The 24,814-nt window shown below is 54.8% G+C and overlaps 1 protein-coding gene across 1 annotated transcript in view; it reads left to right on the top strand.

Moving 5' to 3' along the window:
- The window catches only part of FARS2 (phenylalanyl-tRNA synthetase 2, mitochondrial), a 363,981-nt gene extending 342,348 nt beyond the window's left edge, over window positions 1-21,633 (top strand). The window contains 1 exon segment of the mRNA XM_021100131.1: window positions 21,340-21,633. Coding sequence (XP_020955790.1) covers window positions 21,340-21,478 — 139 coding nt within the window. The 3' untranslated portion in view covers window positions 21,479-21,633.

Consider the following 24,814-nt stretch of genomic DNA (forward strand, 5'->3'; position numbering starts at 1 on the left):
CTGCTGGCAGACGGCCCCTCCCCTGCTCCGGGGAGGAGGTGACGTGGTGATGAGGGGCCCGCACTGGTACACGGCCGCCCCTCGACGCCACCATAAACGGGCTCAGCTCTGGGGTGAGTGGGGAGGTTTAGCTGCGGGCCCAGCACTGCCCCCCCATCTCAGGCGTCCCCCCCAGATGAGGACCTCTGCTCCTCTGCCCCTCGGCAGCTGCCTTTTGAGCGGCTGCTGTGGGCCACCGTCGCAAGGATGCCCCAGATCCAGCAGGGCCTCCAGCCTGCTCGGTGTGAGTGGGGTGGGGTGGGGGTGGGCCCCGACAGGTGACAGACATCCCCGCCCCACCCCCACGGAGAGCCAGGCCGGGGAGGACGTCTCAAGGGAGCAGCTCCCCAGCAGACACCTGAGGAGCGGGTAGGGGTTTGTGCAATGGAAGCTTAGGGGGAGGGGGACGCAGAGGGAAGGTCCCCGGAATTTGAAGGCGGCAGAAGGCGCTCACCACCCCCACCCCCCCCGCCTTGAACGGGTTTCCCGGGGACTTGTTATTCCTGCGGGGGGTTGGGGGGGCAAGAGGATTTAAGAGGTAACTGTTTTGAGGGGGTTTTTTTTGGCCTTTTGTCTTTTGAGGGCCGCACCTGTGGCATATGGAGGTTCCCAGGCCAGGGGTCGAATCGGAGCTGTAGCTGCCGGCCTACACCACAGCCACAGCAACACAGGATCCGAGCCGTGTCTGCAACCTACACCACAGCTCATGGCAACGCTGGATCCTGAACCCACTGAGCAAGGCCAGGGATCGAACCTGAAACCTCATGGTTCCTGGTCGGATTCGCTTCTGCTGCGCCACGACAGGAACTCCAAGAGGTGACTGCTAATACAACTTCCCAGCTCGCTTCTAAGCATCTCCTGGCCAGTTATCCTTAGAGGATCTCCAGGTCTCTTCTCACCATTTTGAGGCTTGCTTAGCGAGGCGCCTTTAAACCAGCCTAGAATTTTGTGTCGTCTTTTCCCGCTAAGGGGACTTCATAACATAATAAGTTAGGTGGATTTTGAGGGGCTGGGCTGGAACCCTAACACCACACACGGCGTTGCTTCTGGGTTGGAGCATACACTGTAGATACAGACTCACTGTCTTATGAATGGTATTTTGGGACATAATTCTCCATAAAGAACGCCCTCAGTGATTTTTAAGTACTTTGGGAGATTGTGAAGTTGAAGTTCCTTGGCGTGTCAGTCCCGGAAGGAAAGCCGGGAATAGCTGGTGCCGTGACTCAGGCCAGCAGGCTGGGCGTTCAGCGTCCGCTTCATTTTATGGGGCAGTCGGCACCTTCCAGCCTGCGGACCAGGTGCTGTTGTCCTGGGCACTTGGCAGTTGATGAATAATAATAAAAATGCAGTTCCTGTTGTGGCGCAGTGGTTAACGAATCTGACTGGGATCCATGAGGACGCAGATTTGACTCCTGGCCTCGCTCAGTGGGTTCAGGATCCGGTATTGCTCTGAGCTGTGGTGTAGGTCGCAGATGCGGCTTGGATCTGGCGTTGCTGTGGCTGTGGTGTAGGCCGGCAGCTGTAGCTCTGGTTAGACCCCTAGCCTGGGAACCTCCATATGCTGCAGATGCAGCCCTAAAAAGACAAAAGACTAATAATAATAATAAAAATGCAGCAGTTCCCAGCATGCAACGGGCAGCTCCTCCGGGTGAGCAGAACCAGCTCAAGAATGATGCACTGAGTGAGCCGTCCTCAGTGGCACCCCTTCTGCTGAGAGATCCTTTAAGGGAGTCAGTTAATCTAATTGCAGTCATGGATCCTTGCCAGGCTTCTGGAGTGGAGTGCCCCCTCCGTGCCAACTCCAGGTGACAAGGCAGGTGAACGCATGCTTCCCTCCTGCCCGTCTCTGGCTCCAGGGCTGAGCCAGGTAGAAACCTGAGCAGGCGTGGAGACCTGGCTATGCCCCAAGGAGCCCGACTCCCGCGCCCTTGCTGCACGGCCTGATTCCACACGGGGACTTGCAAGCCCGCAGTCACCGCTCATCTGTGACAAGGCACTGATACGTGTCTTCCCTTGAAAATTTCTCTTCAAGTTCCCTCTGTGGTGCAAAGGGATCCGGCGTATCTCTGCAGCCCAAGGGTGCAGGTTCAGTCCCCCGCCCAGCACAGAGGGTTAAAAGATCTGGTGTTGCCACACGACTCAGATCTGACCCCTGGCCTGGGAACTTCATATGCCCACAGGGCAGCCAAAAAAGAAAAATAAATAAATGAATAAATAAATCAAATGTATCTCTCCCACTTACCACCCTATCAGAGCCGGAAGGTTTTTTAAAAAGTCTGCCACCAGCTCTGCCCAGCTTCTCTTTGTGGGGCCCCCTTCCTGTGCCCGGAGGTGGTTTTGTGAAAAGCCGGGCTCGCCGGTACCTCTGCTCTGCTGTGCCCAGGTGCCCAGACAGAGGGGCCCTGACTTACACAACCTCTCCCTCCCTCCTCCTCCTCCGAGGGTGACGTCTCCACCCGCTGGTCAGGCTCCAGCTCTCTGGTTTCTCTCCGTCTCCCTCAAAATCTGCAGGCCTTTCCGGCCAGATCCCGGGGCGTATTTCATTAGAAGACAGGTGGCAAAATGAGGTTGCCGTGGGTGCTTTCTGATTGTGATCTGTAGGTTGTAATTACTCCTCGTAAATTGCGAAAGCCACTCCATTCAGCCCAGTTCCGTTTCCTCTCGAAGATGTTCTCAGCTGCTGACAGGACGGGCCCCATCATCTGTGCAGAGTGACTTGATCTTGCCCGACAGTGACTCAGCCACTTGCCGAATCCAATTAGCAGCTTTGCAGCTACTTGCTCAGAGCGGCTGTGGTAGAGTCTGGCTGCAGGTGCCTTAGATGGCGGGATCGAGGCCTGCAGTCTGCTTGTTTGTCAGCAGCAGTCACCGCGGCCAGGGTGCACTAGGACGCACCCTGGGGGCCATGGCGAGTCAGAAGCCCACCTCCCTCAGCGTCCCCGGTTTTCTCTGTCCTCACCCGTGATGGACAGGGATGCGCCTGGACACTCATGGTCCAGGCATCTGGAGATCTCGTGACTGTTAGACCCCGTGAAGGAACTAGAGCCCAGAGGTGGGGTGCTTCCTTGGGACTGGCCCAGAGACCCGAGCCTCTCCTCCACCCACATGTTGCCCCGTCCCCATGCCGGAGCCGCCTCTTAGGAAGGGGGTACAGAGTGTCCTGGAGTGGCCCATGCAGACTGGCCCCAACCAGCAGGGCAGGTGAGGGGCGGGCACATAGCCCCTCTGGCTGTGTCCTTACTGTCACCATGAACGAGGTGTAGAAAAAATTTTTTTAAAGTACATAAGATGGAGTTCCCGTTGTGGCTCAGCAGGTTAAGAACCGGACTAGTATCCATGAGGATGTGGGTTTGGTCCCTGGCCTTGATCAGTGGGTTGAGGATCCAGCATTGCTGTGAGCTGTTGTGTAGGTTGAAGACGCGGCTTGGATCCCACATCGCTGTGGCTGTGGTGTAGGCCGGCAGCTGCAGCCCCGATCTGACCCCTGGCCTGGGAACTTCTGTATGCTGCGGGTGTGGCCCTGAAAAGAAAAAAAGAGTAATGAGTTAACTTCACGGAAGTGCCCAAGACAAAGTGGAAATTCAGCACCTGAAAGTCCCTTCCACCTTGATTTAGGGGCATCGAGGCAGGAGAGTCAGGGAGAAGGAGCGAGAAAACACGTTTGCATGAAAACATTATGAATCAGTCCCTCCCACAAACACTGAAAAAAGCAGGTGGCTGGAGGGGCCCTGCTTTGGACATGAGTGTATGTGATTGATGACAAGGAGGAAGGGGCCCCTCTGCCATTTTGCTCGAGGGCCCAGAGTTAAACCATTACCTTTATTCCAGCTCAGGGCTCTGCCCACATCTGTCAACAGATAGGACGTCCTGCGGCCGCCTTTCTGCCTAGACCCTTGCCGTGGTTTGTGAGTTGCTGTTTTTGTCATTGGAATGGACCTAGGTCTCTGTCTGGTGGAGGCCAAGCGAGTGAGCCTCTTTTAATGAACTGTGACATGATGGGCCTGACACAGACGGTCAGGACCCAGCATCACCTCCCCACCTTAACATCCACGTGCATTTCAGGGCTTTGTCCCACCTGCCGAAAGGGGCACGGTGGATCTGGCTTTTCTCCCTGCTCCATTTGGACTTTTCCTGTGCCCAGAGCTAGCTGCAGAGAGTGATTTTAAACAGCAAAACCAACACGCTCCATCTTCCAAATAGTGTTCAGTCAACACGGTGCTTGAGAGGGCGCCTCGCCAGCCACTTCCCTACAGTTTTGATCAAAGCAGGCAGTGGATTGAACCAGCCCCATGGCGGAGCTGACAGAGGGTCCATCCTGTGTCCTGCCGTTCCTGGAGGTGCTCAGAGCCTGGGCACAGGGTGAGGATGAATGGACAGGCCTCAGCACCTGGTGCCCAACAGATCACAGGTTGTTTTCTTTTTAAGTGAATCTGGTGACACAGAACTTTTTATTCATCGACATGTGTGCACCGCTCATTCAACAGATGAATTAGCAAAGCTGAGAGTGCTAATGCTCGTTGGAGTAAGTGCTGTTTTATTGAGCACTCATTTTGTGCCCAGTGCTCTGTTTTGATCTTATCTCATATATCTATAAAGCATGTTTGATTACCCCTCCTTAAGGGTGTTAGAAATTCGGTTTAGAGAGAGTCAGTAACTTTCCAGAATGAGAGCAGCCGCTGCAGCCAGGCCCTCATCTCTCCACTGACCTGCTTCACCCTGTGTTTCTGCGAGTAGTCAGGTCCTGCGAGAAGCCTGGGGCTGCTGGTAATGACCCGGCCAGGAGGTGAGCTTTCCTGAGTTATTTACTCCAACTCAGGGCATCTGGAATGTCTCCCAAGGTGGAGACCACCGCTGGATAACAGAGACATCTGAAACCACAGCTGCTAAACGGTGCTGACCAGAGTGAAGCTGACTTTCCCTTGGTTGTGATCTACGCCCTCGTATTATCATTGCTGGCTTTTGCATCCATTTCTTTTTGGGTTCAGTTTCCTTCCCAAACTACACCTTTCAGAGGGCTTTCGCTGTAGATGTTGAGTGGTAAACTTTCTCATTGCGCCTCACTTTGTCTGAAAATGTTGTCATGCTGCCATTATTCCAGAAAAACAGCTGTTTTAGCTGAGTATAGCTAACACACGTTGACATTTTGTTGGTGTTGTTTTGTCACCTCTTGACCTCCTTGTAGCTCTTGAGAAGTGGCCTTTGTCTTTAATTTGTCCTTTGTAAGTTCTCTATTTTCCCCTGCAGTTGTTTTAAGTCACCTCTCAGTCCTGGCTGTTCTGCAGTCGCATCACAATGTGCTTAGGGAGACTTTTTAAATCCCATTCAGAACCTATTGTGCTTCCTGTGAAGTCGGTCGGACAATGAAACGCCAGCATCAAATGTATCACTTGCGTGTGGAATCTGAAAAAGGGACAGAATGAACTTCTTTGCAGAACAGACACTGACTCACAGACTTTGAAAAACTTATGGTTTCCAAAGGACACAGTTGGGGGGGTGCCAATGTGCTGGGGGTTTGGGATGGAAATGCTATAAAAATGGGTTGTGATGATCATTGTACAACGAGAAATGTAATGAATTCATGGAGTAATATTTTTTTTAAAAAAAGAACTTATTGTGCTTCCTGAGTCTGAAGACTTCCTTAATTCCCAGCTGGAAATTTCCTAGCCATTGTGCTTTCAGATAGTGCCCCTCTTTGTTCTCTCTCTAGTCTCTTGGTACTCATATTCTTACCCTCTCCTATATTTTCATTTCTGTATTTCTCTCTCCTGCATTCTAGACAGTTCCTCACATCTGTCCTCCAGTTTATTAATTCTCCATTCAGCTGTATCTAATCTGTTGTTTAATTCTTCTTCCACTCATTTTAAAATTATATTTTTATTTCTATACATTTACCGTGTAGGTTTTTTTCAGACCTAGTGTTTTTTTTTTTCCCACAATGTTCTTTCACATCTTTTATGTCTTTATGTGTTTCAAGTCCTTTTAAGTATTTAAATTAACTTTTAATCCCTTTAAGCACTTTTTGGATTGTTCCTGTATTTGAGATTCTTGGGATACTAATCCTTCCGTGTTTTTTATCTAGTGACTCTGGCATACGACGGTTGTTCTTCATGTGTTCTGTATTTTTTGACTGTGAGATTATGCTCCCAGGGGCCTTTCCTGAAGGGATCCCATGTGGCTAGCCTTTTCTCCAGGGCTGTTCTGCCTTTTCTTCTGCCGAGTATAATAGGTATCATAGGGTGAGCATCGTTCCAGGCCCAATTTTGTGTGGATCTCGGCTTGGGGATCTGAGGTATTTCTTAGCCTACTGTCACATCAAGGACGCAGCCCCCAGAGTTCCAGCTTTGTGCCAGAATCTCAGGTCCATCTTCTTGCTTCATGTGAACCAAAGCCTTCATCTCCATTCTCAGGTGGACATTAAGATCTGACCTCTAGGTTACGATAACCCATACGCTCCCTCCTCTAGGCAGCTGAAGCATTCGTAACTTACTGTTGCAGGATTTTTGTGTGTTTGTTTGTTTGTTGCACCTGGAAATTTCTTCTCTCTTTCGTCATCTACTCAGCCATCACTTTTTAAAAAGCCAGTGTTCCTATATATTATTCAGAACATCTAGGAGTATGTAACAATAGGGTCTTTAGTTTATCATATTCTGCCGTCATTCTGGAATCATCCTAGCTGACCACTGTCTTATTCTGAGCGAACTGTCGTTCATGGACCAGATTGTGATAGAGAAGGAAGCAGACTTCCTCTCTGATCACCTGCTCTATCAGTCTGTGCAAAGCAGGCAGTGAGTCCAGCTCCACCCTCATCCCTGTGCCCAGGAAAGACTCGGCATGGAGCAAGGGAGCCTAAAGGGGTTGGACCACACAAGAGGTTTCTTCAAGGCGTGGCTGTCACATTGGCCCCCAGGCCCACAATCGAAGTGTCTTGTTGACTCTTTGCCTTTGAAGCTAACTCATGGACAGTCTTATTGAACCTTGCCTAAGCATTTATAATAGGCAGCATTCAACTTCAGCAAATTGATTGTTTTTCTCCAATATAGCAGAAATGTAAGATTGGTGTCTTTTTTTGTTTCTTTTTTTGAAGTAAGAAAATAAAAAAAAGAAACAACAACAACCAAAAAAACACATTTTTTTTCATTTGTTTGAAATGGACAGCTGCAACTCAGTAATATTTTGTTTGGGTTTTTTGTTTGTTTGTTTGTTTGTTTTTGGCCACACCCACATCATGTGGAAGTTCCTGGGCCAGGGATCAAACCCACACCACAGCAGCACCCAAGCCATAGTAGTGACACCATCAGGTCCTTTAACTGCTAGGCCACCAGGGAACTCCTCCATAATATTTTGAAGTGGTGTATTGACCTCTTTAGTTTATCATATTCTGCCAGTTTATTACTTCTTTCTTCCAAGTTGCTGACAATGCTTTGCACACATGGCTTCCATTTTTCCTAACGAGGGACTAGTTAGGAACAAACAGCATTTCTTCGGTTTTATTGAGACCTGGAGAGGTCCATAGATTTATCCAAGTAACAAGACAGCCAGTCCCCCAAAAAGCCGTGTGCTTGAACCTACCCACCTCCGTGGCCCCAAACGAAATTGCTTTTACATGGAAGTACATTTTAGAGCTTTTCCCTCAAGTTTCATCAAGGGAGCAGCCTTATGAAACCGACTACCTCAAAATAGCAACGCAGCCTAGATGTTGGCCACTAAGTCAGAGAGCATCCCCACCCTGGGACTAAGAGCACAGCCTTATTTATTTATTCATTCATTTATTTTTTGTGTTTTAGGGCCGCCCCCTAAGCATATGGAGGTTCCCAGGCTAGGGGTTGAATTGGAGCTGCAGCTGCTGACCTACACCACAGGTCACGGCAACACTGGATCCTTAACCCACTGAACGGGGCCAGGGATTGAACCCACGTCCTCATGGATACTAGTCAGGTTCATTACCACTGAGGCACAGCGGGAATCCTAGAAGCAAAGCTTTGGAAGCCACTGGGCCCCTGAGTTGGAGCCCCACCTCTGCTGCCTTCTACTCGGGGGATCTGGGGAGACTTTTGTAACCTCTCTGAGCTGTAGTTTTCTCACCTGCAAAATAGGGGGGATAACTCCCCTGGTGACGGGGCCATGATCAGAACTAGTGAGGGACAGCATGCAGATGTGTCAGGGACTGGGAGTCACAGTACTGCTCATCTAAAGCTCCCGGTACGAAGCCCCGCCTAGACGCTGCTCTTAGAATGTTCCCCCGGGGTGGGTCTCCTTCCCGAAACGGCTGTCATCCCCTCTCCTTGCAACCTATCAGGCTTCTTTCACTGTGGCCGCGGGTTCTAAACCAGGTGTATGTCCTCACTCGCTCAGCTCGCCACCTGCACATCCGTGCTCTGTCTCCTGGCTCTGACTTTACCTCCTGCAGCCTGATGTTTCCCTCATTCTGGCTTTTTTTCTGTTGTATTTTCTCCCAAAGATGAGGATAAAATGAACCTGCTTACCGGTTACTACATAATAGGTCCTTTTTCCCTTTACAGTGTTGTTTCTTTCTTCTTTGCTCTTTCTTTATCCTTCCTACACTTTCTCTGCTAAGTAGTATTTACTAATCAATTAACTTTTCCCTTTTGGCCATAGGTCCTAGTCTTCTTTCAAAAAGCATCTTGTCATTTGTTTCCTACCGTGAGATCCCTGTTGAAAATTGGTTTACCGCAATGGACATTAATAGGGTGGCGGAGGAGTTCCCACTGTGGCACAGTGGGTTAAGAATCCGACTGCCAAAAAAAAAAAAAAAAAGAAACCTCATGGGCATGGAAAACAGACTTGTGCTTGCCAAGGGGAAGGGGCAGGGAGTGGGATGGACGGGGAGTTTGGGGTTAGGAGATGCAAACTGTTGCATTTGGAGTGGACAGGCCACGCGATCCTGCTGCATAGCACAGGGAACTCTATGCAGTCACTTGTGATGAAACACGATGGAGGCTAATGTGAGCAGAAGAATGGGTATATACGTGTGACTGGGTCACTTTGCTGTGCAGCAGAGCTCGACAGAACACTGTAAATGAATAAAGATAAAGAAAAATTGAAAAAAAAGAGAGAGAGAGAGAGAACCTGACTGCAGCAGCTCGAGTGGATGAAAGGAGCTGCGCGTCCCCTCCCTGGCCCAGGAACGTCCATGTGCTAAGGCCGCAGCCACTGAAAATAAAAAGGCTGGGAGAGTGTGGCTGGGGGGAGAAGGTGAGCGGAAACTCACGGCCGGGAAGGGGTGGAGCCCAGCTGGCCCACACTCCAGCCGCAGCCCTCGCTCGCGCGCTCACGGTGTCTCCCTGGGCCTGTCCCCGTGGTCACAGCCAGTGAAGTCACGTGGACACAAGGTTCTGAAGCTACCGAACTTTGTAATGGTCATTGTCCGTATTGCCGCTGTGGTTGTTGTGACAGTTTCTTCCGTTTTAGGAAGACTGCCTGACGGCGAGGCCCAGAGCTTTCTTTTATCTGATACTATTTGGAATTTTAAACGTCGTTTTCCTAAGAAGTTGCCCAAGGTTGGAGGACAAGTTTCGGACAGTGTGGCCTCTCGTGCTGGCTCTTTGGGGGAATAGGCACCTCGGATAGTCGCGTCCTTCTCCAGATGGTGAAAACAAATCCGTTGGGGACATGGGTGGCAGTGGCATGACTCTAACATGAACGCACAAGCATTCCAGCACCTTCTGAGTTCAGGTGACACCACGTCCTCCACATGCTCTGGGTTGATGGCCACGTGATGCTCTTCCGTCCTCAAAGCTGTTTGGAACTCACTCTTTTTTTTTTTTTGGTAGGAATTTTTGTAGGATCAGCAATAAGCCACATCCTAAAATGTATCCTATAATTTTATGGCTGTGCTTTCTTGTAGCACATATGGAATATTATGCAATTAGATTACTTTTCCTCACCCAGTTTTAGCACTAGATTCTGTTTGGCCATTTGCAAAAATGAAGTTTTTCTTTTATCCTGATAACTTCATTTATTTATTTATTGTCTTTTTAGGGCCGCACCTGTGGCATATGGAGGTTCCCAGGGGAGGAGTCGAATCGGAGCTGTAGCCGCCGGCCTACACCACAGCCACAGCCACACCAGATCCGAGCTGTGTCTGCGATCTATACCACAGCTCCCGGCAACGCTGGATCCTTAACCCACTGATCGAGGCGAGGGATCAAACCTGCAACCTCATGGTTCCTCGTCAGATTCGTTTCCGCTACGCCACGACGGGAACTCCAATCCTGATAACTTTAAATAGCCACGTGTAATTACAAAGTGCTCTCAAAGCCTGCTGACTCTCGGATGTTCCCGCTGTGGCACAGTGGGTTAAGAACCCAGCTGCAGCGGCGGCTCAGGTCTCTGTAGAGGAGTGGGTTGGAGCCCCGGCCTAGCACAGGGGGTTCAAGGATCCGGCGTTGCTGCAGGTGTGGCTCAGGTTCAATCCCTGGCCCAGGAAGCCAGGAACTTCTTTGTGCCATGAGTGTGGTCATAAAATTTAAAAAACGAACAAACAAAACAACCTACTAACTGCGAGGCATTTGTCACCCCTCTGTAAACAGAGAAATGGAGGCTCAAGGAGTTGAGTCCATCGTCCTGCAAGCTCTCGAGTCAGAACCCGGGGATCCGAGCCTGCAGCCTGTGCTTTTTCTGCTCTGCTTGCTGCCTTGAGGCTCCGCGCGACCACGGATTTCTTGTTCCTTAGAAGATGGTGTTCCCCCAAATGAGCTCCGATCGTGTTTTAAGCCAGTCTCACTTGGATTTGTAGGTTTTGAGCTGAGTTCAGGCAAACCATTGCCTCTCTGTGCTCTGCTGCCTTCTGCTACAGAATGTGGGGTGGTGTTGAAATTGCCCCCCAGGGAGCCTTGGGGGTGCTGATGAGCTGCTGGGGTGCGGGCGCTGCGAGGGCTCGAGGCCGGGCCGAGTGGGTGGGGGCCTCAGGCCCGCATCAGCTAAAGCGGCTCGCCTTTGAGCTGTGCTGTGTACCCTCGGGATTTAGAGGCAACAGATCGGAGGCTGGGACGTGGGAGGGAGCCAGAGCTTCTGGATCTGAAAACAAAAGCGACCTGAACCATGAGGCCCTCCAGGGATCGAGCCCTCCCGATGACCCTGGCCTGAGCTCTCGGAGGTTCTCTTCTCCACGTTCTAGACGCAGAAGCCTGGAGAAGGTAGCAACCTGACCAAGGTCCTGTGGCTGGGGAGAGGAGACACTGAGATTTGAACTCAGTGCGCCCATGCGTCCTGCAGGGGGTGGGGGCCCCCCTCCCCTCCCTTCACCCGTTAGCCCTCCCCACCCGGGGGTCCCAGCGCACTGACCTGCTCATCCAAGTCGTCTGCCCTTTCCTGAAGCCCCGTGGCTCCGTGACCCTCTTCCTCGCACCCTTTGGCCCGGTGGCAACTCTCACTTGTAGTTCTTTGATCAACACCTGTCTCGGAAGCCGGACTGGCAGCTTCGTGAGGTCAGGTCGGGCTAGTTTTGCTTTGCTCTGTCTTATTCCCCCATGAGGTGCTCGGTACGTAGCAGAGCACATACCATACAAGGGATAGTCACTTCGTTTGTTGAACGACTGGGCAAACAGCTGGACAGACAGATGTCAGGCCCCCCAGGCAGTGATGTTAAACATTACATCCCTCCCACCCCGACCACCGGTGCTCCCGGGAGCCCGGCCTGGCCGTCGCGCTGCCTTTCTGCTGGTGGCAAGTCGAGTGGTCGGCGGGGCTGTCCTGGGGGAGAGGGACTGGGATGAAGCCAGGACCGAGGAGGAGAGACACGGGAAGTCCCTGCCAGCTCCCCGTCAGGGGAGCCCCGCCCGGCCTGTGCAGTGGAAGCTGCGTGGGCGGCCCCGGAAGTCATCCAGGACCAGCGCATCCCTGTGCCTCCTGGTCTGGGATCCTGGGATTCCAGAAACCTTGCTGCTCGGAGGAGGAGTGCATATGGTCAAACCTCAGGGCCGAGTTCCCGCCTGGAGCACTGGGGCTAAAGAAGCTCGCCCTCCCCCCCGAGCCCCTCTTTTGCCATGCCCCCCCGCAACCTCTCACTCACCGTTTGTCAAGAGATGGCACTATGAGTTAGACCCAGAGAGTCCTTCTCAAAGGCCTTTGCAAAATAACCGTAAATCATCAGAAATGTGTCTAAATTTCTCCTTACCATCGCATGCTTCCTTCAGGATTAACTAGACACCGAGTCTCCCCTCAAGTAAGTAGCCCATTTCCCCCATTACTCACTACAGAGGTAACTCAAAGCTCTAGGACATGCCTCTCACGGGGGATCCATGAGTGATGGGGTTGGGGTGGGTTGACAGCGCACTCCTTGGTTGGATGACATATCCTGTTATATCTCAGTAACCTTCTATTGTCTGGGGGTGCGAGATCTGAGGGTCACTCAGGACCCACCTCTAGATGCAGTGAAACTGCCCAGAGCAGGGTCCTCATAGGATTCCAGAGGGATCTGAGCCTGGGCTCCGTGGTTTTGACTGATGGCTCAATGACGGGTTTGCAGTTGAGGCTTCTTAGCCAGGAGTGTAAGGCCCTCCTCTGTAGCCCTCCCCAACCCATGGCTTCCTGCCCCATTTCTGTGCCCCGTGCCCCTAGACGAGCCACTAAAATTCCTTCCACCTGTCCATGCGTGCTCATGCTCATGACGCTGCACCTTTGCAGAAACAGCCTTTCCCCGTCACCACTCATCCATGTGCCACATTCACGTCTCATCCTCCAGCCCCAGTTCCACTGGCACTTGTGTGCAAAGCTGGCTTCCTGCTGTCATTGTACCCAGCCCTCCCCCCTCAGATCATGCATCTTCCTAGGTGGTTCTCCCCCGGGCCACATCGGCCTGGAACACACACTCGGCATCCTTTGCTGACATGGAAGAGGAAGCGCAGTGAACGCCCCCGCCAGCACCGTGTGTATTCTCCCCACCTAGACTGTGGTCCTCGCCCTTCGCCTGCCCCCATCCTACTCGTCCTTAAGATCTGGGGGTAATCTCATCTCCCCACTAGTCTTTCCCGACTCCCGTGTCATTTACAATCTATGTCACATCCCCTGCACATTTAGCACTAACAGCTTTGTCCTGCTAGGGGGGACGATGTCTTAACACCCCCCACCCCCACCCCAGTGGATGGTCCTCTCGCCTGATCCGCCTTTGTCTTTTTGGGGGATTCTTCTTTCCTCGCTCCCCTGCCGCTGTGTGGCGCTCAGGACCGCCCCTCCGTGAACAGTTGGGTACCGTTCCTATCTCTGTTCTTCATCTCCCGCAGCGTCTGCGTCAGCGCAGCATAAACAAGAGGGGATCAGTTGATGGAGCCGAAAAGGTAGCTCTGCACATAGCAAAAATCTTGGCGTTTTGTGACCTGACTCGTCCACTGAGGTGTCAGCCCGGAGTTAAACTCAGCTCGGTCGACTTGGGCTGTGGGCAGAGAACACCTCCACAGCCCAAGAACACCTCTTCCAGATTTTCTGCACGGAGCGTTGGAAATCTGTGCAACGTGAGATGTTACCCCAAGTTCGTTAGAAACGTAGGAGGGTGGCTTGGAAGACAAAAGAAGAGTCGAAGAGCATTTGTCAAATACGGTAAAAAAAAAAAACAAAACAAACAAACAAAAAAAAAACAAAAACAAAACCCAACCTTGTTACAGCATTATGAGCAGAGGTGGTCTTCAAAGCCGTTTGTGTAAAACATAGGGCAGCCTGGCTGCCAAGTTAATGAAGTCAAGACGATGCGCCACCTGGGAAGATGGAAACCAACCTGCTTGTTCTCTTGTGACCATCCCGCCACCTGCGTAGCAGTGGTCTGGTGGGGTGTTTGTTGTTGTTTTGTGATTGATTATTTTTAGCATAAATATGGACAGTCCCAGCTTCCATTGCTAGTAATAGTGAACTAGGTTGTTTGGGCCAACGCTCTTCCTCAAAAAATGTTTTTATTGTGATAAAATATACATGACATAAAATTGGCCATTTCCACCTTTCGTTAAGTGTACATTTCCGTGGCATTAAGTCCGTTCACGTTGCGGTGCAACCGTCCCCCCCGTCCAGCTCCAGGACCTCCTCATCTTCATCAGCCGAAAACTCTGCCCCCTTGAACACCAACCCCCTGTCCCCCCAACCCACCCACCCCGGCAGCCACCCTCCTCTGTCTCAACGAATGTGTCTCCTCCAGGGACCTCTCGTAAGGGCACTTGTATGATGCCTGACCATCTGTGGCTGCCTTACTTCACTTAATATAATGCCTTCAAGCTTCCCGCTGTGTCGTATTAGGATCTGTTGGTACGGAGGGGGCAGTGGAGGCTCAGACAGCCTTTCTGGCCCTTTCTGTGTGGCCCAGACTGAGGCGCTAGAATCTTCCGTTCCATGAAGAATAAAACCATTAACTGTAGCCTGAACTATACCGAACGCTCTGCATACATTATTTTCATTCAGTCCTTCAGAAACTCTCTGAGTCCTATGCATCTTAGAAAGAGAAGCTGGGCCAGTGATGGGGAGCTGGCTCGGGTCCAGGAGCTGGGAAGGGCTGGGCCAGGCTGCACGCTTGTGCCTCCCCACGAGAGATTCATTTAGAAAATTCCCCTGAGCAGCTCTTTCCCTACGTACATGCCCGTGGAGACCACGGACACCAGCCCCGCTGCCCGCCCCTTCCTCCTGACGGCCTGGCACCGTCTCTCCCTGGGAGGAACCAGCGAAGTTGCAGGATGGATGGGAATAAAACCTCCCATCAAGGCTTCCCTGAGGATATGACAAGGGTTTGATGCGAAAAAGGACGTCTTGCCTGCAAAGTGTGTGTCTCCCAGGACCTCTTCAGCTGCCAGCGAGTGGGGAGACTGGGAGCTGAGGGGCAGGGGGTGGGGGGAGGAGCTGGGGGGCAGGAGCGGGGGTGGGGGGAGACTGGGAGCTGGGGGGCAGGGGGTGCAGGTCTGAGAGCTCAGCTCTCCCTCCATCGGGGCCTGGAGTGGAGCTTCCCTCCCCAGGCAGTAACTGTCAGAGGGACCATCTGGTGTGGTTTCTTATGACAACTCCAAGGAACGGAAATCCCTGGGGAAGGAATGGCAGCCGCAGCCGCAGAGGCGGTGACACGCACTTCGCTGTCCGCTCCGGGATGGGAAGCGTCTTAGCTGCTGAGAGTGCTCGATGGGGCGGGGGGGGGGGGGGGCAGGAACAGGCCAGAGGGTCTCTTACAGCCCAGGCTCCACCTCCCATGGGCGCGTCTTGTTGGCAGGCCTGCTCCACTGTCACCCACCCCCGGCTGTCCACTACCCCCCGCTGTCACCTACCCCACGATGCCAGTGCGTCCCTTGCTTTCTCACCCCCAGGAGTGCCCGTGCACCTGTGCCCTGCCCTGGCCTGTCTGCAGATCCCACCTCGAGCCCTTCGCTTTCGCCCATGCGGGCTCCGCAGGGGCTCTGACTGGCCGGCTCGTTCCCCTAGACCCTCCTTTGTCCCCTGAATTGACACTGGGAAGCAGAGCCGGAAGGAGCCTGGCCTCTCACTCTGTCCAGCCCTCTCCCTGGGAAGGTGAAGGCCTGGCTGGGGCCTGGGCTGGGGTCTGGGCTGGAGCCTGGCTGGGGCCTGGCTGGGGCCTGGCTGGGGCCTGGCTGGGTCCTAGCTAGGACCTGGCTGGGGTCTGGCTGGGGCCTGGCTGGGGCCTGGCTGGGTCCTGGCTGGGGTCTGGCTGGGGCCTGGCTGGGGTCTGGCTGGGGCCTGGCTGGGGTCTGGCTGGGGCCTGGCTGGGTCCTGGCTGGGGTCTGGCTGGGGTCTGGCTGGGGCCTGGCTGGGGTCTGGCTGGGGCCTGGCTGGGGTCTGGCTGGGGCCTGGCTGGGGTCTGGCTGGGGTCTGGGCTGGAGTCTGGCTGGGGTCTGGGCAGGGGCCTGGCTGGGGCCTGCATTCCTTCCTGCATTAAACCACCGAGGCCTCTGTCCCCCCCAAGCCCCAGAGCAGTTCATTAGGCGACAAGCACAGAGTGTTGGACCCCAGGCCTTGTTATCAGGATGTCACTGTCCCCTCTTCCCTTTGGCTTTTCTTTCCTTTTAACAGAGGGAAGGCAAAGGGGAATGACTGGCTTGGTTCCCAGAGCACTTGTTTAAGTAGTGCCCGATTCTGAGCCGTAATTCACCCCCCTCCCCGACTCCCACAGCTCATCCTCGTTCAGAGCCGGAGTTCCCTGTCAGCCCCACGAGTACAGGAGGGGACAGAGCAGCGGGTACCGGCGCCAACCCTGCACTGCTGAGCTCTCCTACTGCATCCCGCCCCATCAGCACCAGCCCCATCAGCACCAGTCCCGGGGAGGCAGAAGAGGGCTGGAGGGACTGGTAGCCGGGGCTCCAGCTTCCAGGAACACTTCCAGGTTCCTCTCCACCCATCACGCCCCGTTCCCTTATCAACCAGCCCCACCCTGATCCCCTTCCCATCACATGGTCCCCCCACCTGAGCCACCCGACTCCCAACAGGCATGGGGTGCAGCTGTGGGGGGGCCACACTGAGCTTCAGCATCATCTCAGGAGCAGGAGCGAGTCAGGGGTCCCACTGCCTGTTACTCCGAGAACGGGACCTGTCCTGTGATAGCACTGCCCCTCCCGTGCAGAAAGGAGTCCCTCCTGGGCAGGTGACATCTGCAGGGTCTGTGGTCACAGTGACCTGTTCTGGGAGGTGTCCGGCACACCCCCAAGAGCCTGGGGGGCTGCTCTTGTCCCTGATGGAGAAGCAGACTTTCCAGTGGGATGTCCGGAAACACTTTGACCTCATGCTTGGTGCCTGTGCAGATGCCAGGGCCAGTCCAGGGGTCAGATGACGGAGGTGCCCCAGCCCTGGCCAGGGTCACCTGAGGGCCCCACTTCCTTCACCAGGCCTGTCGCTGGCACTGGCACACTCACCTGGAGGGCGACGCTGAGCTTCTCACTGACCTTAGGACCGTTGACTCAGGACATGGTTGTCGTTCCAGGTGTGCAGCACCTGAGCGACAGATAACTCGGTCTTTTTGTAGCTCGCACTCGGCCAAGGTTGTTGTCCAAGGCTGACCCTGTGCCCTGTGCTGGTCCTTAGGTCCTTCCAGCTGCTCTGTTTCCTGCCTGGGGGTTTGCACCCCTCGCTCCCCTCCCCTACTTTGCCCTCCCCACCTCCGCCCTCTGGCCAGAGCTGGATTCCTCTCTGTGCATCTGTGTTCTTTGGGGTGCACACCGGGAGTGGGATCGCCGGGTGTCCCTCTGCTGAACTTTCTGAGGTGCCACCAAACTCCTTCCGCGGTGGCCGCACTGTTGTGCATGACGGCCAGGGCGCCTGGTTTCAAATCCAGCCCTGCTGCTTGTGTGGACATGTGGCAGGTGACTTCTGCTCTGTCTGCCTTGGTTCCTCACTTGTGTGGGGGGACTGTGCTCTCTATGCCGTCGGGCTGTGATGCTTAAATGGGTTTGTGTGAGTAAAGGGCTTAGAATAGCGCCGGGTTGTAAGAGGCGCCACCTAAGTGTCTGCTGCTGCTCCCGAGACAGCGGGGGCCTTGGGGGTGGAAGACAGAGAAGCTTTGGGGCTAAAAGGGGCTGGGGTGGGGGGAAGAGTCAAAAGGGCCCTAATTCTGACGCTTAGCCACAGGTTCAGAGGGGGGTCCGATCCATGACTTTCTGGCTTCTGACCAGCAGAAGGAGGATGGGGTATGTCCACCATCTGAAAGCTCCAAATAGAGATTTCTAGAAAACAGACAAAAGTCAGGTCCTCTCCCTCTCTCTCTCCCTCTCACCCGTGATATTAGGAAAAGGCAAACCGCATTGATTTCCAGTTGAATCTACTGAATTATCGCCAAATATTCTGCCAAATATTGTTTCTCTCAGTTTAAAAAATTAATCCATATGTTTACAATTCACTTGCACCCGTCTCATCCAGTGTTTTGTAAAAGCCGTTTGAATCCCAGGGATCCGTGGGGGGCCTCCTGGGAAACAAGGAGGTAGATTTTTTGCCCTTTCGTCTTTGGTTGGGCATCTCAACTTGTACCAGCCGTGGTACCAGCTCTGCAGCGAAGAGACAAATACCTGTGCCGCCGCAAAAATTTCAGCAGTGTCACAAGGACACTTTGGCCTCATCCTCGGGTAGCGCTTTATGGCTTCAGAGCCCTGACACCTCCGGGATGTGTCTCAGCGGCAGCCGGAGAGGTTGATGGTCAGAGCTGTTGCCTCTTCGGACGGAGGGGAAGCGGGGAGGCGGGCGGGCGGAGCGCAGAGCCGGAAAGGAGGAGCGGGGCCTGGGACCCTGGCCACCGCTGAGCGCAGGGCCTCCGTGAGTCAGAGGAGCTCGGGGGACGTGCTTCTGCCCAGGACAGAGGGGCAGTGGCCTCCCTGCAGGAGACTGTGCTCCCAGCCTCGCTCCGGGCTGCTGACTGTTGGGCCCCCAGATCCTGCCCCGGCACCTGTTCTAGTAAACGCTGGCCTCAGCATCAAGCAGCCCCAGTCCCACCGCCCTTTTTCTGGCCCTTAACCAGCTCCTCCTCCCCAGGGTCCTGCATCCCTCACATACCCAGATGCTGCCGCCCCCCTGCTTGATGCTGCTGCGTGGGAGGAGGCCCCCTTTGCACCAGGGCAGGGAGGCGAGTCTCCCGGCTGCCACGAGAGCCAGGGCAGGGGGGCAGATGGGCTCCACCTCCGCAGGGGACACTGTTTCTAGAGGGCCCCCCGCAGGGCAGGCTTTGCGCCTCCAGCACCAGCACGAGGCTGTCTGGTCAGCCCGAAGTCCACGGCTGTGCCTGCGGGGGGAGCCCGATGCAGCTCATCCACAGCCGTTACGTCAAACCCTGTGGCCTGGTGTCTCTGGAGATCTGGGTTCTGCAAAAGGCTTCACACCCTGGAACCAGGAAGCACGGTGGCCCCGTGCAGCCAGCTTGCTGCTGCGCCCACAGGGTGCACCTCATTTAAAAGCCACCGGCTGAGGTCCCACGCACCAAGCTCTTACAATAGGCCACGTGTGCTGTGCGCCTTTTCTCTTGGCTCTGCTTTGAGCCACCCTCTGCTCCAGACATGACGGTGATCCACCTTCTATAGACGAGGGAACCGAAGCCCAGGGGAGAACCAGTCAGTGTTGCCCGGAGAGAAAACGCACCACGGGGCCTGGACTGGGCCGCTGGCTCCAGGGCCTGCCCTGTGGCCTCTGCACTGGCCGGTACCCTGGGCCCGAGGAGCGAGAGGAGGCCTGTGTTGCCTGAGAGCTATTCACTGGCCCTCTCTACTGTCACCTCGCTGACGCTGTCACTGTCATTCCTCTAGGCGAGGCAGCAGAGGGCACGAGAAGGCTGTGGCTGAATGCAGTCAGGGGCCGTGGACACCCAGCGGGCAGTGGGGGCTGCGCCGGCCTCCTCCAGGCCTGAAAGCGGATCCCCACCCCAGGGTTCAGTGATTGCCTAAGCACTCACTCGGCAGCTTTTATGCAGCGCCTGCTGTATGCCAGGCATTGCGCAGGGCGCCAGAGGAGCAAAGTGGAGGGGCACAGCTGGGAGCCAGGCTGCAGGCGTGCACAGCATGTGGGAGGGAGACCGGCGACCAGGGGACCAGCTGGGGAGACACAGAGTCACGGCCCTGCCCACGCCTGGCCCGTGCCTGGCGGGGCCCACCTCTTTGCTTGTTCAATAGAACAGCTTTACTGAGGTGTAATTCACACGTCATACACCCGCTTAGAGTGTACAGACTGCAGACGGTTACTTTGGATGAGGGGCAGTGGGGCCCTATGAACAGCACGGGGAAGCCTGTGTGACCCGGTCACTTTGCTGTACAGCAGAGATGGAAGAAAGGTTGTAAGTCAGCTACACTTTAATGATAAACAAACAAACAAATAAAAGTATACAGATTGCGAATACAAGTGAATGACCTTGAAGGACGCTGCTCTGGACGTTCAAGTACAAGCAGGTATGAGGACAGACGCTTGCGTTGCTCTCGAGCGTGTACCTAGCAGAGGAATCGCTGGATCCTGTGGTGACTCTGTGTTTAACTGTTTGGGGAGCTACCCGTGTGTAACTTTCGGGGTTCCTCCGACTCGTTCCCCAGCAGCTGCACCATCTTACGTCCCCACCGGCCACACAGGAGGGCTCTTCTTTCTCCAACTCTTGCTGCTTTCTGTTTTGTGTGTGTGTGTTTGATTATTGCATCTTAGCTGCGGTTTTGATTTGCATTTTCCCTGATGCCTAAAGATAGTGAGCATCTTTTCATGTGCTTCCTGGCCATTTGTTTGTCTCCTTGAGAGAAATCTCTTCGGATCCTTTGCACATTTTTTTTTCTTCAAATTATGTCTTTTTTATTATTAAATTATAGGAGTTCTTTATGTATTCAAGATACAAGTCCCTTACCAGGCATATGCTTTGCAAACTTTTTCTCCCATTCTGCAGGCTGTCTTTTCATTTTCTTGACGGTGCCCTTTGAAGCACAAAATGCTCCAATTTGGGATGAAGCCCAGATTCACCCTTTTTTTTTTCTTTCATCGCCTCTGATTTTGGTGTCACATCCACTAAGGAAGCTCTACTCTGTTTTCTTATGAGAATGTTATAGTTTAGGTCTTTCATTTCGAGTTTATTTTTGTGTAGTATGCAGAAAGGGCCAACTTCATCCTTGGGTGCGGCCTCCCCACTAGGCAGAGAGAACGTGGCGCCACGTGTTGGGTTGAAGTCGTGGGTGTCTGCCCAGGACCCACGCGTCTGCTTCGGCCTCTTCACAGCGGCGAGGAGGGCAGGCCCGAAAAGGGGGAACTGGGGACTTGAAGGAGACACAGAAGTGCCCGCATGGGGGTTGCTGGTGGCATCTCTCTGAGGTGTTGCGTTGCCATGTGTCTTGGCAGCTGCCACGCAGTAGAAGCCTCAGTGCTGCCGTGACCCTGTGACCCCAGAGTCACCCAGCCAGCAGCCCCGTAAAAGCAGGAATGACTGACTGACAGACAGCACAGCTGTCCATATGCGTCCCACGGCCTGCAGGGGTGCTTGGTTCCCAACCTGCTCTGCTTGTCAGGCCCGTGGAAGCCCGAGGCCCTTCCGGCTGCTGAATCACCATCTCCAGGGCTGCCCAGGATATCCGATTTGGAAGAATCCCCCTTCCCTGGGGGACTCGGAGGCACCCAGTCCAGGAGCCCAGCACACCCGCCCTACCCCTCTGTCTGCAGAGGACGCCGCCAGCCGTCAGCAGGAGCGCTGTCTCCGTGTGGCCCCCTTGGCGGTCGCGTGCCTATCCTCAGCTCTCGCTGCTGCTCCCACGGGCCCCTCAGCCGTCCCTCCTGCACCTGTCCCTCTCGCACCTGTTCTTCACCTGTCCCTCCCGCACCTGTCCCTCTTGCACCTGTCCGTCCCTCACCGGCCTCTTTCCCGTTCTCCAGGACGCACAGGACCAGCCACTGCTACCGCATCACCTACCGCCACATGGAGCGCACGCTGTCCCAGAAGGAGGTGGGGCACGTCCACCAGGCCGTGCAGGAGGCGGCCGTGCGGCTGCTGGGTGTGGAGGGTAGGTTCTGAGGTCACTCCATCCCCCGCCGCAGCCCTCCCCGGACTCCGGATTCACTGAATGAAAGAGAAAAGGATCCTGTTTGTGGACTGCCGCATCAGTCGTCTGGAGACAAATGGGTCAGTCTCAGGACTTTCAGAAATAAAGGATTGCTTTCAGGAAACGGTTGACAGTTGTCTTTTATTTGGGAAAGGTCAGGGAGGAGCAGTTATGGCAGCGTCACCTTCTCTTCCATTTAGAGATGCTTTGCAGGTGGCACTCGGTGTGGTTAATGGCCCCCGGGTTCCGCGGCAGTATAAACACCCAGCACGGTTTCTTGCCCGACAGGGTCTTCCGCACGTGTCACGAGCGAAGCCGCACACAGGACCATCAGAAACTCCAGATCCTGGGAGCTGAATCAGCTCCCGTTCCTCTCCCACCCCTTCGTTCTCTGTTTTGCAAAGGGCAGGCTGCAGCCAGGGCACGGAGGAAATGCCAGAGCTCCCTCAGAAGTGGGGGTGTCGCCTCTGAGCGCCAGGGTTTTATTCCCTTTTCACATATGGGGGCTTGGAGCCAGGCCTCTGGCCCCAGGGTGCAGGTGGAGCCGCCTCCTGCCCCAGAAAAGAGAGCGCTGCCCCCTTCGCCTCCCCCCGAGCTGGGGAGGCACGTGGCCGATCCTTGAAGCCCTGGAGAGTTTTGTTTCCTAACGGGAGGCCTCTGCTTCCAGAGACGACCTTTAAGGGGGCACAGGGGGCTTTGAAGTCCCCCCCCCTTTGCATCCTAAGGCGCTTTGTAGCCTGCCTGCTTAGCTCCTGACCGGTTTCCTAATCAGATTCCCTCCCTGGCGTGATGCTGGAGGCTGATGGACAGCCCAGCACTGGGATAAATATTTGATGAGGGGGCCATTAGCAGCCGGCGGCCTGGGGGTGGGCAGCTGCTCTCCAGCGGGAAGGGGTGGCTTCAGTGTCATTTTACCCTGTTCCCCGTGGGGACCCTTCCCTTGGATGGTCACGGGAGTCGGGTGCGGCACCCCCACCCTGGCCATGCCTGTGCACCTGTTGGGGCCTCGGGCGCTGCTCCTGAGAGGGTGGGTCGGCGGGGGTGCGATGTGGGGGAGAAAGCTCTCCCCCAGGAGTGTCTGCTGGCAGACCATCATCCCCCATCCAGCCTTGCGCGGCTGTACCAGAGCCCCCTTCATCCCCAAGGCCGGTCAGGCATCCGTGGAAATCCTCGAACCAAACAAGCTGGGTGGGTGACCCCCAGAAAGCGCAGCACTGCCCCTCGGCCTCCCACCTGAGCGGGTATCTCTCAGGTGCTGTGCTTGTGCCCAGCACTCTGCTGGGGACGGGGGAGGGCCGACGTTGCCGGGGGACTCGCCGAGGGCTTTCCCGAACCTTCCTCTCATCGCTCCGTGACGTGTCACCCGCCGCTCTCTCTGTTTCCCCGGGACCGGGGTCTGAGGTGTCTCAGACTTGACCAGGAGCACGTCTGGGAGGGAGGGGCGGGCCTCGCCCCCCGCCCGCTGCCTCCGTTAAGCCCGCGATGGAAGATGGTGTGCGAAACTGTGTGTGAGTGACGGGGCCACCGTGCTGGACGGCCGAAGTCAGCAGAACAGCACAGACCAACTCTAATTAAAGAATCAAGACCAAAAAAAAAACTTCTCCCTAAATGGACATCAGCGGGTTGCTGGGCCCGCCTGCCCTCCTGCCCTCCTGCCCCCTGGGGCCTTTGCTCCGTTTCCGAGGGACCCCTGCTCGGCGACAGGGCCAGGGGTTCGGCAGGGAGGAGCCAAGGGCGGGCCTCCGCGGAGACGTCTGGGTGTCCGGCCCACACGGCATGAGGATGCCTGGTCCCAGGCCCAGCTCCACGGCCACTAGCTCTGTCCCGGGGGAAGTCGCTCTTGTCCCTCTAGGCAGTGGGCTGCTAGGTCCCAGGGCTTGCTCATCCTAACGTCCCAGGGTCCCCCCTCCCCACCTGACCACCGATTTCAGAGCAGATGTCGCTGATGCTCCTTAGGTTCCAGCCTCTACGCCAAGGGTGGCACATGTGGCGTCCTCTCCTCCCTGCCCCCGGCCTCCCGACCACCCTCTGCGGCAGGCCCTTGGTTGGGTCCGTGGCCTTTGCTCCCCAGGTTCGGGCCAGCAAGCGCACGCGTGTTTGTCTGTTAGAACACAAGCTTCAAAGAGGGCTCGGCGTTGTCACGCTTCAAGAAGACGTGGAGAGCCGTGGCCACATTGAGTTAAATGTGCAACCACAATAAGAGCGACCCCAACAGGAGGGTCCATTGGAGAAGAGTCACCTCGCCGCCCAGAGGTGGGCTCGGGGGCAGCCTGAAATGGAATAAAGGGATAATCAAAGAGCATTGTACCTAGAAGAGCAAAAACAAAATCGGGGCGGGAAGAAGAGCGATTGTCTTGCTCTGGGGAAAAGAGGTCTTTTTTCCAAATTTGAAAAAGCTCAACTTGTATTTTTCCTGACTCCCTTGGCCTCATTCCTAACAGGTTATTTTTAGTATTATTAAAAACCAGTAAGAAGCCTTTCCAAATAATGAGGATGTCGGCTTATGTTTTAAAAAGTTAAAGGTGCTGCTCGTTTTACGAATTAGAAAAGCAGGGGAAGCGTATTTCATCTCCCGCCACGACTGAGATGATTTGGTACTTTCCTCTGGCCTCTGTCTTACACATCAAGGGGGCCACGTGAGGCTGGTTAAACTGCAAGGAGTGCTCTGGGCAGGACCACCAAGAAACTCAGTTGTGAATTTCATCCCCAAGGACCCCATGTTTTTTTGTTTTTTGTCTTTTTAGGGCCGCACCTGCCGCATGTGGAGGTTCCCAGGCTTGGGGTCACATTGGAGCCTTCGCTGCTGGCCTGCATCACAGCCACAGCCACACCGGATCCGAGCTGCATCTGCCACCTACACGACAGCTCACAGCAACGTCAGATCCTCAACCCACTGATCAAGGCCAGGGATCGAACCCAAGTCCTCGTGGTTCCTCGTCAGATTCGTTTCCGGCTGCACCACGACGGGAACTCCAGGACCCCGTGTTTTAAGAGATTCTTATCTACCAAACAACTGCGTTTACCGAGCAATAATTTATTCATTTTCTCATTTTTAAAATTAATCAAAGATATGCATAACTGCCAGCTGGAGTCCCTGATCAGCAGGCGATAACCCTTCTTACCACCCTGGGTTGATTTAATTCCTGCCAAGAGCGAAGAAGCTTGAGGTTCTGGACAGCCACGCAGCCTCGCCGCGCAGTCTCGCGGGGGCATGGGGAGGTCACACTACACTTTATGGAACGTTTGCAGCAGCTCCCCAGAGCCTCATCACTGATGCTTAGAGCTTCCGCCTCCAGGGACCCCTTCCG

Source organism: Sus scrofa, chromosome 7, assembly GCF_000003025.6.
Source record: "Sus scrofa isolate TJ Tabasco breed Duroc chromosome 7, Sscrofa11.1, whole genome shotgun sequence".
NCBI lineage: Eukaryota > Metazoa > Chordata > Mammalia > Artiodactyla > Suidae > Sus > Sus scrofa.